Source organism: Orcinus orca, chromosome 2 (genome assembly GCF_937001465.1).
Source record: "Orcinus orca chromosome 2, mOrcOrc1.1, whole genome shotgun sequence".
NCBI lineage: Eukaryota > Metazoa > Chordata > Mammalia > Artiodactyla > Delphinidae > Orcinus > Orcinus orca.
Window position 1 is genome coordinate 192,285,431 of NC_064560.1, and position 15,843 is coordinate 192,301,273.

Genomic DNA, 15,843 nt, shown 5'->3' on the forward strand with positions numbered 1-15,843 from the left:
TCTGGATGGACAGACGCCATCTTGGACCACGAGGACAAAGATGGTGGTCTAGGGAGGATGCAGCTAGAACACTGGGGGCCGCGGGAAGGACGAGAAGCTGTCCAGCCAACCTGGATCGATGGCCGCTCTCTCAGAAAGGCAAGAGTAAAACTTCCATTGGGTTTAAGCCACTGCTTTTGTGGGTTTTCTGTCAGAGGCAGCTAAAACTAATCCTACGTGTTAAGACAATTAATGGAAATTAAAACATCACCCCACCTTCATTTGAGCTTTCCGTAGTATCGCCACCCTGCCCAAATGAAGACTCAAGCCCCCAAGTTCAAACATGATTACGCACAGCTGGTTACAGGCTTCAGCGAAACCACTGCAGGGTCTCTCTTCCTATTATGTTACCCTCCCGCCCCCTTTTTAATATGATCAGATAGTTCGATGTGTTTTCACCCTACACTTTCTCCATTCAAGCACGGACTAGCTTCTGCACATGTCTAGGGAGGTCTATCACAGGTCTTTTGGCATCTGTGTTCGAAAGATTAAAGACAGCAGGGGGAGAGGGAAGGCCTGCCTTGGGGTGGGGTGCAGAGCTGGGGGCAGTGAGAGAGCACCCAGTCTGGGGGCTCCTTGGGAATGGCCTCCTGGTACACTGGGGACCTGGGCTTCCAAAACCCATCAGGGACTCCCAAGCCTCAAATGTGACATAGCAGCAGAGCAGCTAGGGGCCATCGGGGCCGGGCCATCCCGGGGTTGGCAGGTGATCGGCCATCCCGGGGTTGGCAGGTGGTCAGTCACCCCCGGGCATTCCCCACACTGTAGGATCGTGTACACTTGGGAAAGGAGACATCTACCAGTCATCTCAATTTAGCGTGGCAAGTTCAGACTCGAAAACTCTTCCTCATATATCTCCCCCGTCTCAGCCCAGAGGACCTCCACCCTTCCTGCTGCTCAAGCCAAACTTTGGAGCCTTTCTCGACCCTTTCTGTCACACCCCACACCCAACCCATTAGCAAATCCAGAGGGTCTGCTCTCGTAGTATCGATATATCCAGATTTAATCACTGCTCATCACCACCACGGTTCCCATCTTGGTCTGTACCATCGTCATCTCTCCCCTGCACTGTTGCAGTGGCCTCCTAGCTGGCTTCCATGCCCTGCCTTTGTTCCCCAGTCTATTCTCATCATGGCAGCCAGGGTGAGCCTGCTAAAATGTTAAGTCAACATGTGCTCAAAACCCTCCAGGGGATCCAGCTCACTCAGGGTGAAGGCCAACGTCCTTGTAACATCCAACACAGCCCTACCTGACCTGCCCCAGTAAACTCCTCACCTACTTCTCTCCCCTCTCACTCACTGTACTTTAGCCCCACCAGGCTCTTTGGCGTCCCCTAAAAACACCGCCACGATCCCACCACAGTGCCTTTGCACCTGCTCTTCCCTTTGCTTAGACAGCTCTTCTCCAGTTATTCGAGTGACTTGTCCTGGCATCTCCTTCAAGTCTTTAGTCAAATGTCTGCCTCTCAAAGAGGCCTCTCTTGATTATTAACACTGTATCACCTCCCCATCCACCCCCAAACTGGTGCTCCTGTCCTGATCATTCTTACAGCACTTATTGATAGGTATCTGACATACTGTGTATGTTACCTATTTTGTTTACGTCTCTCTCCGCCACTAGAATGTAAGCTCTCCGAGTACAAGGACTTTGGTTTCGTTTATTACTCTATTCTCAGCAACCAGAACAGTGCCGGATGCCTAGTAGGTACACGATAAATACCTGTGGCACCACTTCTGGTTTGCTTTCCCTCTGTCCTTGCCTCACTCTTGCTGCCCTGGGATTGTACCCGCGCCCCCATCCCCCCGGCACTGATGCATAAGCACATAAGGTTTGACTCAGGCTCTGTTTTCTGGAGGACCCAGGCTACTATAGTAACTTGTTACAAATCACACAGTCGGTAAGAGACAGACCCAGGATTCAAACCCAGGCAGGCAGCGTAACTCCACAGCCATAGAGCCACCATCACTACCATTATTGTTCCTTCTTGGAGGTTCACCTGCAAAGGCTCAAGACAAGTTAATAGTTAAAAAGGGTAGATTCCCTACAGTCTCTACAATTCTACAGCCAATTGGTGTCACTTTTACCTGGCAATAGTACTCTTTGTTGGGACAAAGGAAAGATAGAGTCATTTCTGGTTGGCAAAGGCGTGAACATACATGGAAATAAGAATTATCAATGAGCTGGTCAATTCATGAAATTTATACTCAAAATTTTTCTTAAGGTTACATGTAATTTTACAAGACCATTCATCATAGCACCAAGCCTAATAGTCCTTAATAGAAAACAGTCAAATAACAAATACTCCAGTTAATTTCCCACAGGTATAAATTATGCAAATAGTCATTTATATCTTCATTTACAATAGTCAATAAATAAGAGTGCATGTTCATACAATTTTTTTTACAAAGATACCTTTTTTTTTTACAAAGCTACAGCTATGTATGTGCTAAATAGACAAAATAATTCTTGTACTACAAAATAACATTTTGCTTTTTTTTTCCAATAGTTCTCTTAGAGCTCTCAGTAAAAATATTCAGACATTATCAATTAAGTCCTGCCATGACATTACAAGAAACCGTAGCATTAAATCTGTTAAACGTATTACAGACCTTGAAAAAATAAATAGCTATCATCATCCAATACAATACACTTTGAACAAACTCCTGCTTCCAGGTTTAACAATTGGTCCTGACCATGAATGGTAGGGAACAACCATCCTTCCTCTTTCACTCTTTGTCTTTGGCTGATGTTACCAACACCAACGCAAGTGATGCAGGTAGCTAACTCAGGGTGCAATTTCAAGGAGACAGGGTCTCTGCTTCATGGCACCCCTTCCCCCAGTTCCACTCCCACCCCAGGGACATTCTGTACAAACATGCCCGTCTTTGGCTTCAGGGGTCCAGTGCTAGAATGCAAGCAGCCTCTGATTCGAGTGGAATTTCTGTGCCTATCTATTTCGAGTCTACCAGGGGACGGGGAAAAAGATGGGAAGGATAGAAAGGTCCAGTCGTTTACATCTATATATGCCTGCAGCTGAACTTGTGAACTTCAAAGTATGCAAGAAAATTGCCTCGGATGCTGACTTAATTTAAGGAGACCAGTTTGGTTCTGGGAGTCCTAGGAAGCAGCTCTCCCACGTTCTACTCCAAACTTTCACCCCACACTTTCAACAGACCACCTTTTATTTTACCAAACACTTTCCAAAGGCACCTTTCTCAGATACTAAAGCCAGAAGCCATGCTCTACGCTTTGGAATTCACTTACAAATGCAGAGGTGCATTTATTCTAAGCAAACAGGCCACTTACTGAGATTAAAATAAAAACAAACCTAATTTGCTAACCTTTGGATTTTTGTTTGTTTTGCGGTACGCAGGCCTCTCACTGTTGTGGCCTCTCCCGTTGCGGACGCGCAGGCTCAGCGGCCATGGCTCACGGGCCCAGCTGCTCCGCGGCATGTGGGATCTTCCCGGACTGGGGCACGAACCCGTGTCCTCTGCATCGGCAGGCGGACTCTCAACCACTGTGCCATCAGGGAAGCCCTAACCTTTGGATTTTTAAACCTAGGAAAGACTTTTAAAAAGAGGTCTCCCACCTTTCCACCCAGAGAGGTAAAAGAATTATTCAAGGTGTCACAGCAGGTGGGCCGGAGCTAGGACCTAGGGTCCTGATGACCAGGCCAGTGCTATCCTACTTTGGAATAATGTCAACTCTCTAGGTTACAGACACTTTCAGTTTCTTTTTTTTTTAAAAAAAAATTTTTGGCCATACTGTGCAGCATGTGGGATCTTAGTTCCCCGACCAGGGATCGAACCCGCACCACCTGCATTGGAAGGCGGAGTCTTAACCACTGGACAGTCAGGGAAGTCCCCAGAGTTTCCTTTTAAAAAGTGTCTCAATCCTTGCATGACATTTAGGAATACAGGCATGTTGTGTCTGTCCTCATAGGAAAGTCTTACAGAGAATAGGCTATTACTGACTTCTGGTGGGTCTAAAAGTCTGAACTTTTGCAAATGGAAAAGAGACCTATTAGGAGACATTTTTCTATTCCTTTCTGCAACAATGCAAAAATCACAACTTTTCAATTCAAAACAAAGGAAAAATAATGATTCCTATCTCACAGGCCAACCAGTTCTAACTTCCTCCAAGTAATCCATGGTCTCATCCCTATTTAACTTGTGCTCTGCCCAGCACAGTGAGATTTGCTTTTTGAAGGAGGAAGCCTCACTTCTACTCTGAAAAGCATGTGTGAGAAGTGAAGAGTGACTACCTGGGGGCATTAATTAAAGTCATTCAATCTTGGATGTTAGACACTGAGGTTATGCTGCTAATGGGCCTTTAGACGCAGTCATTTTGGTTGTCAATTTGCAACCTTAGGTTAAAACCTGAACTTGGGTGTCCTCAGTTATTTAAAAAATTTTTAATTTATTTTTTAATTGAAGTATAGTTGATGTACAATATTAGTCATTTTTACCAAATGAGGATGAAGGAGATATTTAAGCAGTGTTGATACGGGGCGGGGGTCAAAGTACGCAGAAACTTGGGAAGGGGAAGAACGCCAGGTGAGGGTTGCAACGCAACTGCTAAACCCGCCCAACTCTGAGATTTCCACCCACGCTTGCCAACTAGGCCAAATTCACCAACAATCAGAATCACATTAAGGCATGACTTATTTTCTAAGCAGCAAAGTCTAGGGTGGAAATCAACGTCTGGAAGGAAGAGTCCTATGATCATGGTTCTGCCACTTGCCAGCTCTATGACCTTGTCATCTTTCCTTCTTCTGTTTTAGCTTCCTCTCTGAAAGAACCACCTCCCGTGATTGTCGTTAAGGGTCCAGTGAGTCCGTGGGTACATGCTGGCTTCGGCTTCCTCTTGTAAAAGGCATGAGCTAGGTTTGAGAGAGCAGCTGGCAAGATGGAGGTGGATTGGAGAGAGGCTAGAAGAAGCCATGGTAAACTGAACGAACTGAAAGGAGGTCTAGTCAAAGCTTGGCGAGGAGGGACATGCAGACAGGGAGCTACTGAGCATTTTACGACACTGTAACAAGCTCACAAGGGAGCTATTATTCACTCAGCAAATATGTACTGAGTGTCGATTCTGCACAGAAGATGCTCAGAGAGGTAATTTGCCCAGTCATCCAGATATATCTGGAGACACAGCGGGGACTTGAACCTAGATCCGGCTGATTCCTGAACCTGCCCTCTTCCCCTATTCCATAAATCCTCCTGGAGAAGGGAGAAGGGAGTGATTAAAAAAAAAGGGGGGTGGGGGGAGTTTCAGTTAAAGAGATTCCTGCTAGATGAAAGCTGGCCTTGACATCTAAGTGTCAGGGAATCTTGAAGTTAGCAGTGGGATCAGGGCGGTAGATTACTGAGTGCTGTGTGTATTTAAAACCACGTGGTCCAACAGCGTAAAATACTGGCTGTCTTCTTCCCATAAACGAGGACATTTTTCTGGCTTGTTGGTGCTACAGCCCAGGGCTGGGTTTTCATCAAGGTTCTCAGATGAATTATAAGCACCCAACTCGGTCTTCCCGCCGCCGAGGGGTCCGGCAATTCCAGAAGGGTCCGAGGGGCCCCGGAACTCTGATGGCCTCTGCTGACCCCAGGGAAGTAGGGGCTCAGAACCTCCAGGCCTTTGCTCCTTCCCAAGCTGGTCGCACCCACGGGGGTGGAGGACTTTGACGGCTTGCAGGTCACTGTGGTGCTGTCACACGTCAGAGCAAGGAGGACCAGGGCTCACCTGGACCCTGAAGCCACGGGGTCTGGGTGAGATGGGAATGGAAGATTCTGGGCGCAATGCATGCAGGGTCCACGCTTCACGGGTATTGGGCTCACTTCCCTGCATGACTATTGCTCGTCAACAAGGTGCCTGACAAGAGGCAGAGCCGAGAAGATCATCCAGCAAAGAACCCACGTCTCATTTCTTGGCTCCCTGACACCGGCTAACCGTTCAGGCAAACTCCGCAGCTATTTCCAGCAAATAAGCGAGTTATCACTCACGCCAGCTCTCAGGCTTCAGCTGCTCAGCCCAGGCCAAGGCCTTCATCCCGAGAGCAGCTGGACGGGCCGGAGGAAGAGCCTGCTATTCAGTGGGGACTCCAGCCAGCAGCTGCAGCCCCAAGACGTTCAGCCTCTCCCCAAAGGCGGTCTCAGCAGAGATGATGCAATGTCAGGGCAAGAGAAATAACACATGCGGACCCGGAGGGTTTCGTGGGCTCTTGTTTCCCGGCCAGAATATCACTGGGAAGGTTCTGAGGAACCACGTTGATCTGAAACTCCCACATAGACCACCTCGGGGACTTGAGGACGTGAACAGAAATGGCTGGGAAGGTCTCCAAGCCAAAGGGAAAGAGAGGTCGTGGCTCCAAACAGCAGTGGGCCTACTGGAGAGTTAAGAAAATCCGAGCTTGCATGAAAGAGTGTGTCACAGGAGTGCTCGCCAATGACACGACCGCGGAAAGAGAACAATTCTTAACAAAGAAGCCACCATGAATTCTGAGATTCAGAGATACCTTCTTTCCTTGTTTACTCGGGCTTGTGTTTGAGAGATCAGCTCTGTGATGTCCTGAGTCCTTGGTGACGAGGGAGGTGCAGTTGAGCTGCAGCGGCTGGAGGCTGGAGTTCTGTAGAGAACTTGGCATCCGGACGTCCCTCCCGAGGGCACTAACTAGCAGTGTGACTAGTCATCTCTCCTTCCTGATCGCCAGTTTTCTCATTTCTTAAATGAGGCACTAGACCCTTATGTGATCCCTAAGGCTATGAAATGACCTATAATTTATGAAGATCGACTACACAGGCAGGCAGCCTCCAAACCTTCTGCCTTCTACGAGTTCGACCCTCACAAAGAGCAGGCTTGCACTGCATGGGGACGGGAAGAGAGAGCTGAACCCCAGAAAGGGAGAAGCAGCCTGTGCCCAGGGTGGCTTCTAGGGGGCACTCCCTGGTTCCCAGTCCTGGTGGGAGCCCCACGCCCTACAGAGGCCGGGCTTGACAAGGAGGAATTGCTCACAAAGTTCCAAACAGCCATCCAACAGAGGGAGCAGCCAGTTTGCTCGCTGGCCGACACCAGTGCGGACTGTTTCCCAGTGAAGGGACGGTGGCAAAGAAAACCTAGAAAGTGCGTGACTCCGAGAAGCGGGAGTCTGGCGGGGAACGGAGCTCTAAGACAGTTCCGTCGGGGTAGGAGGTGGAAAGGAGGGAAGGAAGGAGAGTCCTATCTGTGCTGGGGCATCCAGGGGAGCTCCACGTGCCCTCTCGCCTCTCCTCACTTGGCCCAGCGTTACATGAAGGCACTCGCAGACCATGCCTCAGCAGGACTCAGGGCACGTTCACAAGCGCGCCCACAGAGCAGCGAGCCACCTAACAAGCAGGGAGAGCGCAAACGTGGGACCTGCGATTCAAGAGGGTGTCTTCCCTGGTGAAACCCCAGGGAAATAAGAACAAAGGAATGGAAGGGATGGAATCATAAAGACAAAGGGCTGAAGAGGAGATGACAGCAGGCGCGAGATGCCGACCCATGTATGGCAGGGGCAGAACTGAGGGAGACGGGAGCAGGGCCGAGGAATCCCAACACCACGCACTGCCTGTGCAGAGGGGAGGCACCAGCACCCAGCGGCGCCAGCAGCCTACTCCTCGGGGGGAAGCGGAGGGGCTCTAACCCAGGGACACCAGGCGCAGCGAGGCGGGAGCGATTCGTTGAGTGTACACACTGACTGTGATGAGATGCCTGCTCAGGGGCAGGGTGCGGGCGCTCAGGTGTGTGCCGGCATCTCTGGGTACGGCCCTCCAGTTCGTGCACGGCACAAAGGTGCCTGGCTAAGGGGGCAATTGCGAGTTAAAATCTAGCCCTTACTCTGCTCCTCGGGCCTTTCCCTGGAGAAAGAGGCAAAAGATGGCTTCTGCCAGTTTGGCCAAGTGCCCACGGGTGGCTTCTGCTCAGAGGGGCACCTATTTCTGAGTCATCCATCCACTCAGAGGGAATGCCCTTTTTGAAACTGCATGAGGGCCCTGCATAGGCTAAGTAGCAGCTCTGCGTAGGTCCCTTTATCTCAGGCAGGAGAGAAGTGGAAATATCTCTAAAGAAACACAGTGAGAAAAGACCTGCAAATACTGATGTGTGTGGTCCTCCCATGAAGAGTCCAGGTGCCCACCTGGTGACCCTACAGAGGAATCCACCAGTTGACACGCAGAACTTCCTGTCCACTTTGTGCTGTATCATTCCTACACACGAACCGATCCACTAGATATCCGAAGGATCCACTAGATATCCGATAGGATCACTAGATATCCGAAGAAAATTTGTAATGTGAAAGAAAGAGAGTGCGACTAAGAGAAAGGGAACTTAGAGGAAATAAAGGCAAAACAGAGAGCAGAAAAGAACTTCCCCCAAACCCCATTATCATGAACATCCACAGAGAAATAAGTTCTGCACCCATGAAACAAGAACAGGACACTATAAAACGTTTTGGAAATTAATAAAACATTCATCAGGTATATTGAGAAGATAAAGCTAAACAACTACCTTTGAAAGCAGATCAAAAAAAATAAATTAAGAGATGAGAAATAGAAAAGATAAAAAAATATTAGAGGTCTAGCCTGGGAAGTCCAACATTGGAACAACAGGTGGTACAGAAAGAAAGAACGTGAACAATCACAAGAAAATTTAAGAAGTTTCTCATGAGAACCCAGTACGAGGTACACCATCAAGGGTACAACACCATCAGGACAGTTCAGAACACTAAGAATGAAGGGATCGTAAATGTTTCCTGGGAGGGTGGAGAAACCCAAGTCGCAGCTAAAGGCCTGGGAATCAGAATGGCATCAGGAATCTCAACAACCACGATGGGTGGTATTATTTCCCACCCACAATTCTATATCCAGCTACACCTGGGTAAGGGCAGAATAAGGATATTTTAAGTTATGCAAAATCTCAAAATATTTACAATAATATTTACTTCCCATGTTCTTTTCTAAGAAGGTTACTAAGGAATGCGCCACACCAAAATCATCATCATCATCAAGGAGGGAGAAGAAATTTGACGAGAAAGGACGTGTAACCATAGTACACTACTTGGCTCACAGGTAAACAGTCCTCATATGCCCACAATGAAGAGAGATGTCCAAACAACACCTCTAACTATACTGGAAAAACAAAGCACGGTATGGGCAAGAGCAAGATCCTTCTCTACCACGGTAGCAAGCCAGTCGATGTTTCTAGATTAATTTTAAAAATAAAAGAAGTATAAGCATGTTATGTAGAAATGCAAAGGTAAATATTAGAAGAAACAGCTAAAAGAGGTGAAAGTGTTACATCTAGAGAGCAACCCATAGCAGATTGCTAGTTTTCATTAAAAGTCTTATAGTATTTGTTTCTTTTTAAACTATGAACATGTATTACTTGGATAAGAATTAAAAATAAATTCTTAAATGGAAGCCATGGAGTGGTCTGTCCTTCAGGCTTCTCACCCACCTTCTGTATCTGACTTCTTTGACACACGCCTGTAATCCACGGAGATTTTTTTTCTTTTAAAAAAAAATCAGTTTGCTGCCACCCTGAACCAAATGACTTTCAGGCATCTTGCCAGTAGGTGGTTTTAAACATCACACTTTGTAATGGGTGAGAGGAGAAACCTGCAGAGACTTTTCTGAACAAGGTCTAGACCCGTAAAGTGAAATGATTAACGTTCGGGTCAGCTCTTCCCTGGCTTTCCAAGCATCTAATTTAGGTGAGGACTGCCTGGTGTCCAGGGTTATAAAGTTATCACACACATAATCTTTATTATCTGTACCTTTCAGCTTGCCGCGATGCCAGGGAGCTCACTAATTAGCTCATTTTCCATGGGACATGAGGCCTTCGAGATGGAATCGCTCCAAACTCCCAACAGCTTTCAGCTGGGAAGGCTTAGATTCGTTCGTGGAGAGAAAGCAGCTTATAGCCAGAGTGGGTTAGAGGCCAGGCTTTGGCTGTCATCGACTCAAATGCGCTACGTCAATTCTTTTGGCCAGGCTGGAATTCTGTAAACTTGAGACCCCCTGCTTGAAATAAGCAAATCCCTGCCTTGCCGAGAGAGAAGCGTGATTCCTGGAGTAACAGCAAAGCTGGTGTGTCAGCTGACAAGCTGTTAGAGCTGTCGAGGGTATTCTAGAAGGAACAGGCAATGAGCCTGAAAGCGAACAAAACTTCCTCATGGGAAAAACACAAGAAAAAACAAAGGTGGGTGGTTGACCTAAAAATTTTGGTTTTGTTTAAATGAGGACATTCTTATCTATTCATTTTATTATTTTTTTTTTTCAGGACATTCATGGGCCCAGTGGAATTTCCCTAAAAGAGGGGACAGCTCTGGATGGGGCATCAGGTGGCCTCCATTCCTGGTTGGCTGTGTGATCTTGGCCAACCAGCTCTGCCTCTCTGGGTTCAGCAGAGGAGATGCCGTCTAACTGCCCCTCCTGACCTAATAGGCTGTGGTTTTATAAGTCTCACCATATACATGCTTTCTGAGGGGGAGGACAACGGGAGGAGGAAGTAATACACAGGGACGCATGGCCTGCATCTTGACAGGAAGCAGGAAGAGGAGGGAGCCCAGGGCAGAAGGAAGACGGAAGGGCAGGTGGATGCCTCTGTCCTCTCACCACCTGCCCGTTCTGGTTACTTCTCAGGGTGCTTTCCAGAAACCCTTTTCATTTTCAAGAAACCCATCATAAGTGACCACGAAAGATGCCCGTGCTGAGACTCACACGGGGAGGCAGGTGTGCACAAAAGCTCTCTGGGAGCAGGAACGTGCGGGACCACTTCCTGCTCTAACATCAGTCAGAGTTCATTCTCAGCCAGGCCACTTCTGCATTCCTCCTCGGGGCTTTCGGGGGCTTTTTTTTTGACAGTGCCCTGCGGGGCCTTGGGTACCAGCACAGATGCCTCAGGAGGCACGAGTGGAAGCTGGGAGCTGCCTGGGCAAAGCGAGAGGGATCCCAGGCCTTGCCCTGTGTCAGCCAAAGCTCTGCTTTTCATGTATCAACTAGACTGGCCCCTGAGAATCCACTTGAAAGGAGGATTCCATAGGTGGGAAAGGTTTGAAAATCACCGCTTTACCTCAGTTCAATCAATGCAAAAGCAAAATTAAAATGCATGCCCCCCACAAAAAAGAAAACGAGGGTGAACAAGCGTGCACTGCAGCTCACGACCTAGCCTACACTTTCCTCGAACTTTGCCGTTCACGGATGCCCTTTGCTGGACCCGGCAGCTCTGTGCTGCTCTGATATCCCCCCAAAGAAAACGACCAGTCACCAGACCACAACAGGTGCGCGGACCCCCAGCACCTTCACTCAGACTCCCCTCTCAGAGGAAAGTAGGGCAGTTTTCTTCCCAGCGGGGGTCTCCCTGAGGCATCCATCCTATTTCTCATCGGGAGGCGAGAAACTCAGGTCCATCCGGGACCTTAAAAACCAGCGCGTGGGGCGAGCTAAGACCCAGTTATGAGGATTAGTAACAAAGCTTAATACCTGTCGGCAAGGCACACAAACAAACCCACCCAAGGATCTGGCCACACACCTGAGTGTTGAGTCCACAGCCAAAGAGAAAAGCGTGCTTAGGACTCACAGGAGAGAAAGGGAACATGAAAAAGGAAAGTGGAGAGAGGGAGTCTAAGTTTCCTCGGAGGTCCTCCACCATCTGCGCAAGTGCCCCATCCAGAACAGGCAATAAAAGGAAGTAAGGAGACTGCCCACCCCTGGCCAGGATCCTGTCTTTTTATTATGCAGACGCACGCATCAGAGTCCGTTGAGGTCCAGCTGGGGGAAGACCAGCAGGCAATAAACCAGGAGCCAGAGGAAGAGGATAAAGTACATCACGTCTGGCTGCTGGACGAACTGCATCAGCGAGTCGCTCTCTGGGCTGTGGGTCTCTTGCGTCCTGGCTTCGCCCGAGCTGTTGGCCTTCCTGCAGGAGGGGAGACACACCAAGGCAGTCACAAGTGGGTCCCCAGCCCAGTGGAGCCCCCTCCCTCCCTGTACTCCAGCCTCACTGCCCAACTGGAGAGCTGAGGGCTTCCCAGTGAGGTGCAGACCCAGGCGGAGGGCTGGGTCCCGGGATGCTTTGAGCTTTTAACCGCACTCAGTTCATCTTCACAGCGCCAAGAGGGAGGAGCTGTTAGCCCCATTCTGCAGACGGGCGTGGAGAGGGGGTGGGAGGGGGGCTTGCTCAAGGCCATACAATGACTGTGATACAGCTGGGACCTGGACCAGGTCTACACCCTTCCAGGATGCTTTCCCTTACACCGCAGTGCCCTTAACACAGAGTTAGAAGCTGACGGCTCTTCGTTCTTCCCTAGGAATAGCGGGGACTTCCTAAGGAATCTGAAGAAAGAATCGGAGGTTCCCTCATGACAGATCATTTAAAAACAGCCATCAGCAACAAAAAGATACACCTCTGTACCACCAAGTTTTTGTTTTTGTTTTTGGAATCTAACCTTGCAAATAATTACCAGGTTACCAGACTTTGGTCAGATGTATCTTTCTTATTTTAACAGAAGGTAGTGCTAAAGTGACATTTTAGTTTTGCTTGGTGGAGAGAGCCCAGAAGGGGACTGTTGTGGTGGTGACAGGAAAGGGTCAGAAGCCATAATCTGATTGCAGTTGGGCTCGGGGGCCTCTACAGAGGCATTTGTAGAACCTAGAGTGTAAGCTTCTCAGGGTCATTTGGGGCTTCTCAGGGTCATCAGGGTGATGGAGATGATGAGAAGTGAAAACTACCTCCTCCTCCCTAGACCATCTCCTGATACGATGAAAGGCCATGCCAAGAGGGGATTAAACCTTTGCCCTGGTCTGGAAACTGAGCGATTCCCACGCAGATAACAGACAACGGACAGAATTTCTTTCTCCTTCTTAAAACTGTTTTTAGAGAAATTTTAAACTGCATATTTTTATTGCAAGGGTAATAAATGCTCAAAAGCATGGAAAACACGACTGCACTTCTCAACCTTGCGGGTTTAATTTTCAAAGACTCTATCTCATAAAAGCTAAAAGTACTATTTTCCTATCAGGATGTCAAACCTGGTGGAAAACGTGAATTAATATTTCCATTTTACGGCAGGGGAGGGAAACAAATCTTGCCTCTTTTTTTAGTAGCCAGACAGGTGGACTTGTACAGATTACACTCCTGGGTGTTGGGCAATTTTCAGACAAGGTCTTTCCATTCCAATGATCTAAGTCCTTCCAAGCCAATTCAAATCCGTGGCAAATATTTTTTAAAAAATCAATTAAATTAAGTGATTCAATAACTTTAACAGAGATAGGGGCATCTCAGAGTTGTCAGAGTTTTAGATTTCTCTGCCTGCCTACGTTCTCAACGGGCGGTGTTACAGCAATTCGACACTCTTAGTCTAGGTCATTTAGTTCTCCAACAGTAAGAAATACTTTCATAGACATCCTGGCATGTTTGCATTCCCTCTTCATGTCTGTTCTGGTGTCATAAAACTGTAACATCAGCTCAGTGAGCTTCTGAGTATTGTACCTGCAGTGGCGACACGGAATTAACACAGTTGTCAGGGGCTACAGCGTTTAGAACACACACGGTATCCCGTCCCGACCTCTTCTGCCTGGCTCTGCCTCAGAGGGCCAGCTTATACCACCGTGTCATCTAAATACAGCCACAGGCTCATGACCCAGACCTGTCTTTAAACTGAGTCATTTTCTGAACCATGCCCTGCCCATCAACATGAATTCATATCTACCTTCCCCTCCCACACATACTCAATTTCCATTCATTTTTTCCGGAACGGGTATTTTCTTGCATGAGCCCAGACTATTAATACTGTTATCCAACACAGCCTTGTTGGAGAACAGCCACCCCCAGAAAGTAGGCTGCAAAATTAAAGAAAAAATATCCTTTTAAGCCCCACCAGGCTTGGACTACTGCCACCTACCTGGTTAACATTTGGTTTCTTCTGTTATCCTGATCTGCTGCGTTCCTCAACTGAACATGGCTAAAATGATCCTACAGTGAAATTCATAAACAAAACCCCGCAACCCAATTAGTAAAGATGAAATCTCTGAAACAGAAAATGAAATGATTTTAAACATACAGAGTCGAGCATGCCATGATTTTCTCAATCTTGCGAACATCTAGTTCCAAAGTAAAATGACTATACAGTATTCTACGTCATTCCCACGGGCGGACGGAAGGCTCCCCTCCCCCATAACAGCCTGAATCAGGGCAAGCTGTGGATCCCAGGGCTTTGGGTCCCAACACATCCACAGCTGAGTGGTTGCGAAGACAAAGCGAACCCTCTGCTTATGTGGCACCTCTGTCTCTGAACGTGATCTTTCTGGACGTGTGTGCAGGGGTGGGGTCTTGGATGCATTTGTTATGACAAAGATGCCTTTGGGCTTTAAAATCGTCACTTTATTTACATCCCCTATTGCCCAAACTAGACATCTGATTGCACTATGCCTACTGACAAGGTTTCAATTTGCTTGTCTTCTATCCCAAAGCGTAGCTGTCGCAAGTCAGTAATTTCAAAGCTCTGGGCTGGGAAGGAGGAAGGATGGAAAGGAATTGATTAGCAGGGGCCGGATGAAAGAAGAAGAAATTCACATACTAACCGGTTCCAAAGACCTATTAGCATGTCGTCGAACGTAAATGCTGGAGTCGCTGTGACTTGTCCTGCAAAATAAACACACGTTTTGAATTGGCGTCACCAAGAACTTCTTGCTGCCCCCATCCTGAGGCCGCCACATGTGGATTCAGGCAAGCTCTGATTTCTGACCTAGTGATGGAAATGAGACATGGTATCCAGGAGACCCACTCGGGGTGGAGTGTGTTTACAAACAGCAGGATGAGGTGAAAGGGACACACTGAGCCCTCGTCAACAAGAAAAGAAAAAAAAAAAGGAAACAGTGAGAAAGAATTTCAAATAGAAAGCAGACCACATATTCTTAAAAATCATAGGATTTTGGGGGCAGGAAAGGGTCTCTTTTTCTAAGTGTCCCGAAGTCTTGGGACTCACCAGACGTCCTCTGCAAGCTAAAGTCAGACCTGGGCTGAGACCTGGGACCCGGACTCCCTTTGCAGTGCTTCCTGCTGTGCACAGTGCTACTGACTGCCTAGCTCTTGGGTGGACCACCTCTTTTCCTTTCATACACGAGGAGGCTAATTTTCTGACTATATCTTTGAGGCTGATGTGTTTCTCTGATCTTCCAATAAAGCTGGCTCACTCAGGGCTAAGGCGAAAAGATACCCAGCCAGAGGCCTGGGCTGTCATCCTGGCTCCTGGTTGATTAACTGGCAACTTTGGTCAAATATTTACATCTCTGATCAGTTTTCCTTATCTGTGAAATGGATCATCATTCCCATTCTACCTACTTCATGGAGCTGTTGGGGATACTAAGCTACTGCAGGTCAAAGTGGCCCTGTCTTATTGCTCCACAGGAGAAAGAGGTGTTGCATGGGGATGGGCCTGATACAGAGACAGTCATGTTAGTTTCCTCAAGTTTCCACCCTTACTGCCTTGGACCCAAACTCGTGGGTGTAGCGGTCATATTAAAGTCCAGCTTCCATGCGACAGTGATAAATGGTCCCCTCCACGCATATCCAGTGCCTCCCTTCTGATCCTGTAAGATGCTTATAAACGGCTAAGTTTGGTCTCTACCTAGACTGACCGGAGGTTATCAGGGGCCAGAGACGGCCGGCAGAGTCTCCAAGGCTATTACTTTTCATACCCCACCCCTACCTACGGCTCAGCCACCTCTCTGCTCACTGCCAGCTTCCACCCAAAGCTACGTGGAGCAAGGAGGGAAGGCAAAGTTCAGGTCC

At 48.1% G+C, this 15,843-nt stretch overlaps 1 protein-coding gene across 2 annotated transcripts in view; it reads right to left on the reverse strand.

The window, feature by feature from the left end:
* Positions 1-2,223: 2,223 nt before the first annotated feature.
* The window catches only part of CLMN (calmin), a 119,577-nt gene continuing 105,957 nt past the window's right edge, over positions 2,224-15,843 (reverse strand). Inside the window, exons 11-14 of one of the 2 annotated variants that reach the window (XM_033419536.2) lie at positions 14,634-14,694; positions 13,955-14,025; positions 13,446-13,542; positions 2,224-11,966 (exon numbers count right to left, since the gene is read on the reverse strand). In XM_033419536.2, the coding sequence (XP_033275427.1) occupies positions 11,802-11,966; positions 13,446-13,542; positions 13,955-14,025; positions 14,634-14,694 (394 nt within the window). In that variant the 3' untranslated portion in view covers positions 2,224-11,801. Of the gene's footprint in view, positions 11,971-13,445; positions 13,543-13,954; positions 14,026-14,633; positions 14,695-15,843 lie in introns of both variants that reach the window. The other variant, XM_004262491.3, reaches the window with a different exon arrangement.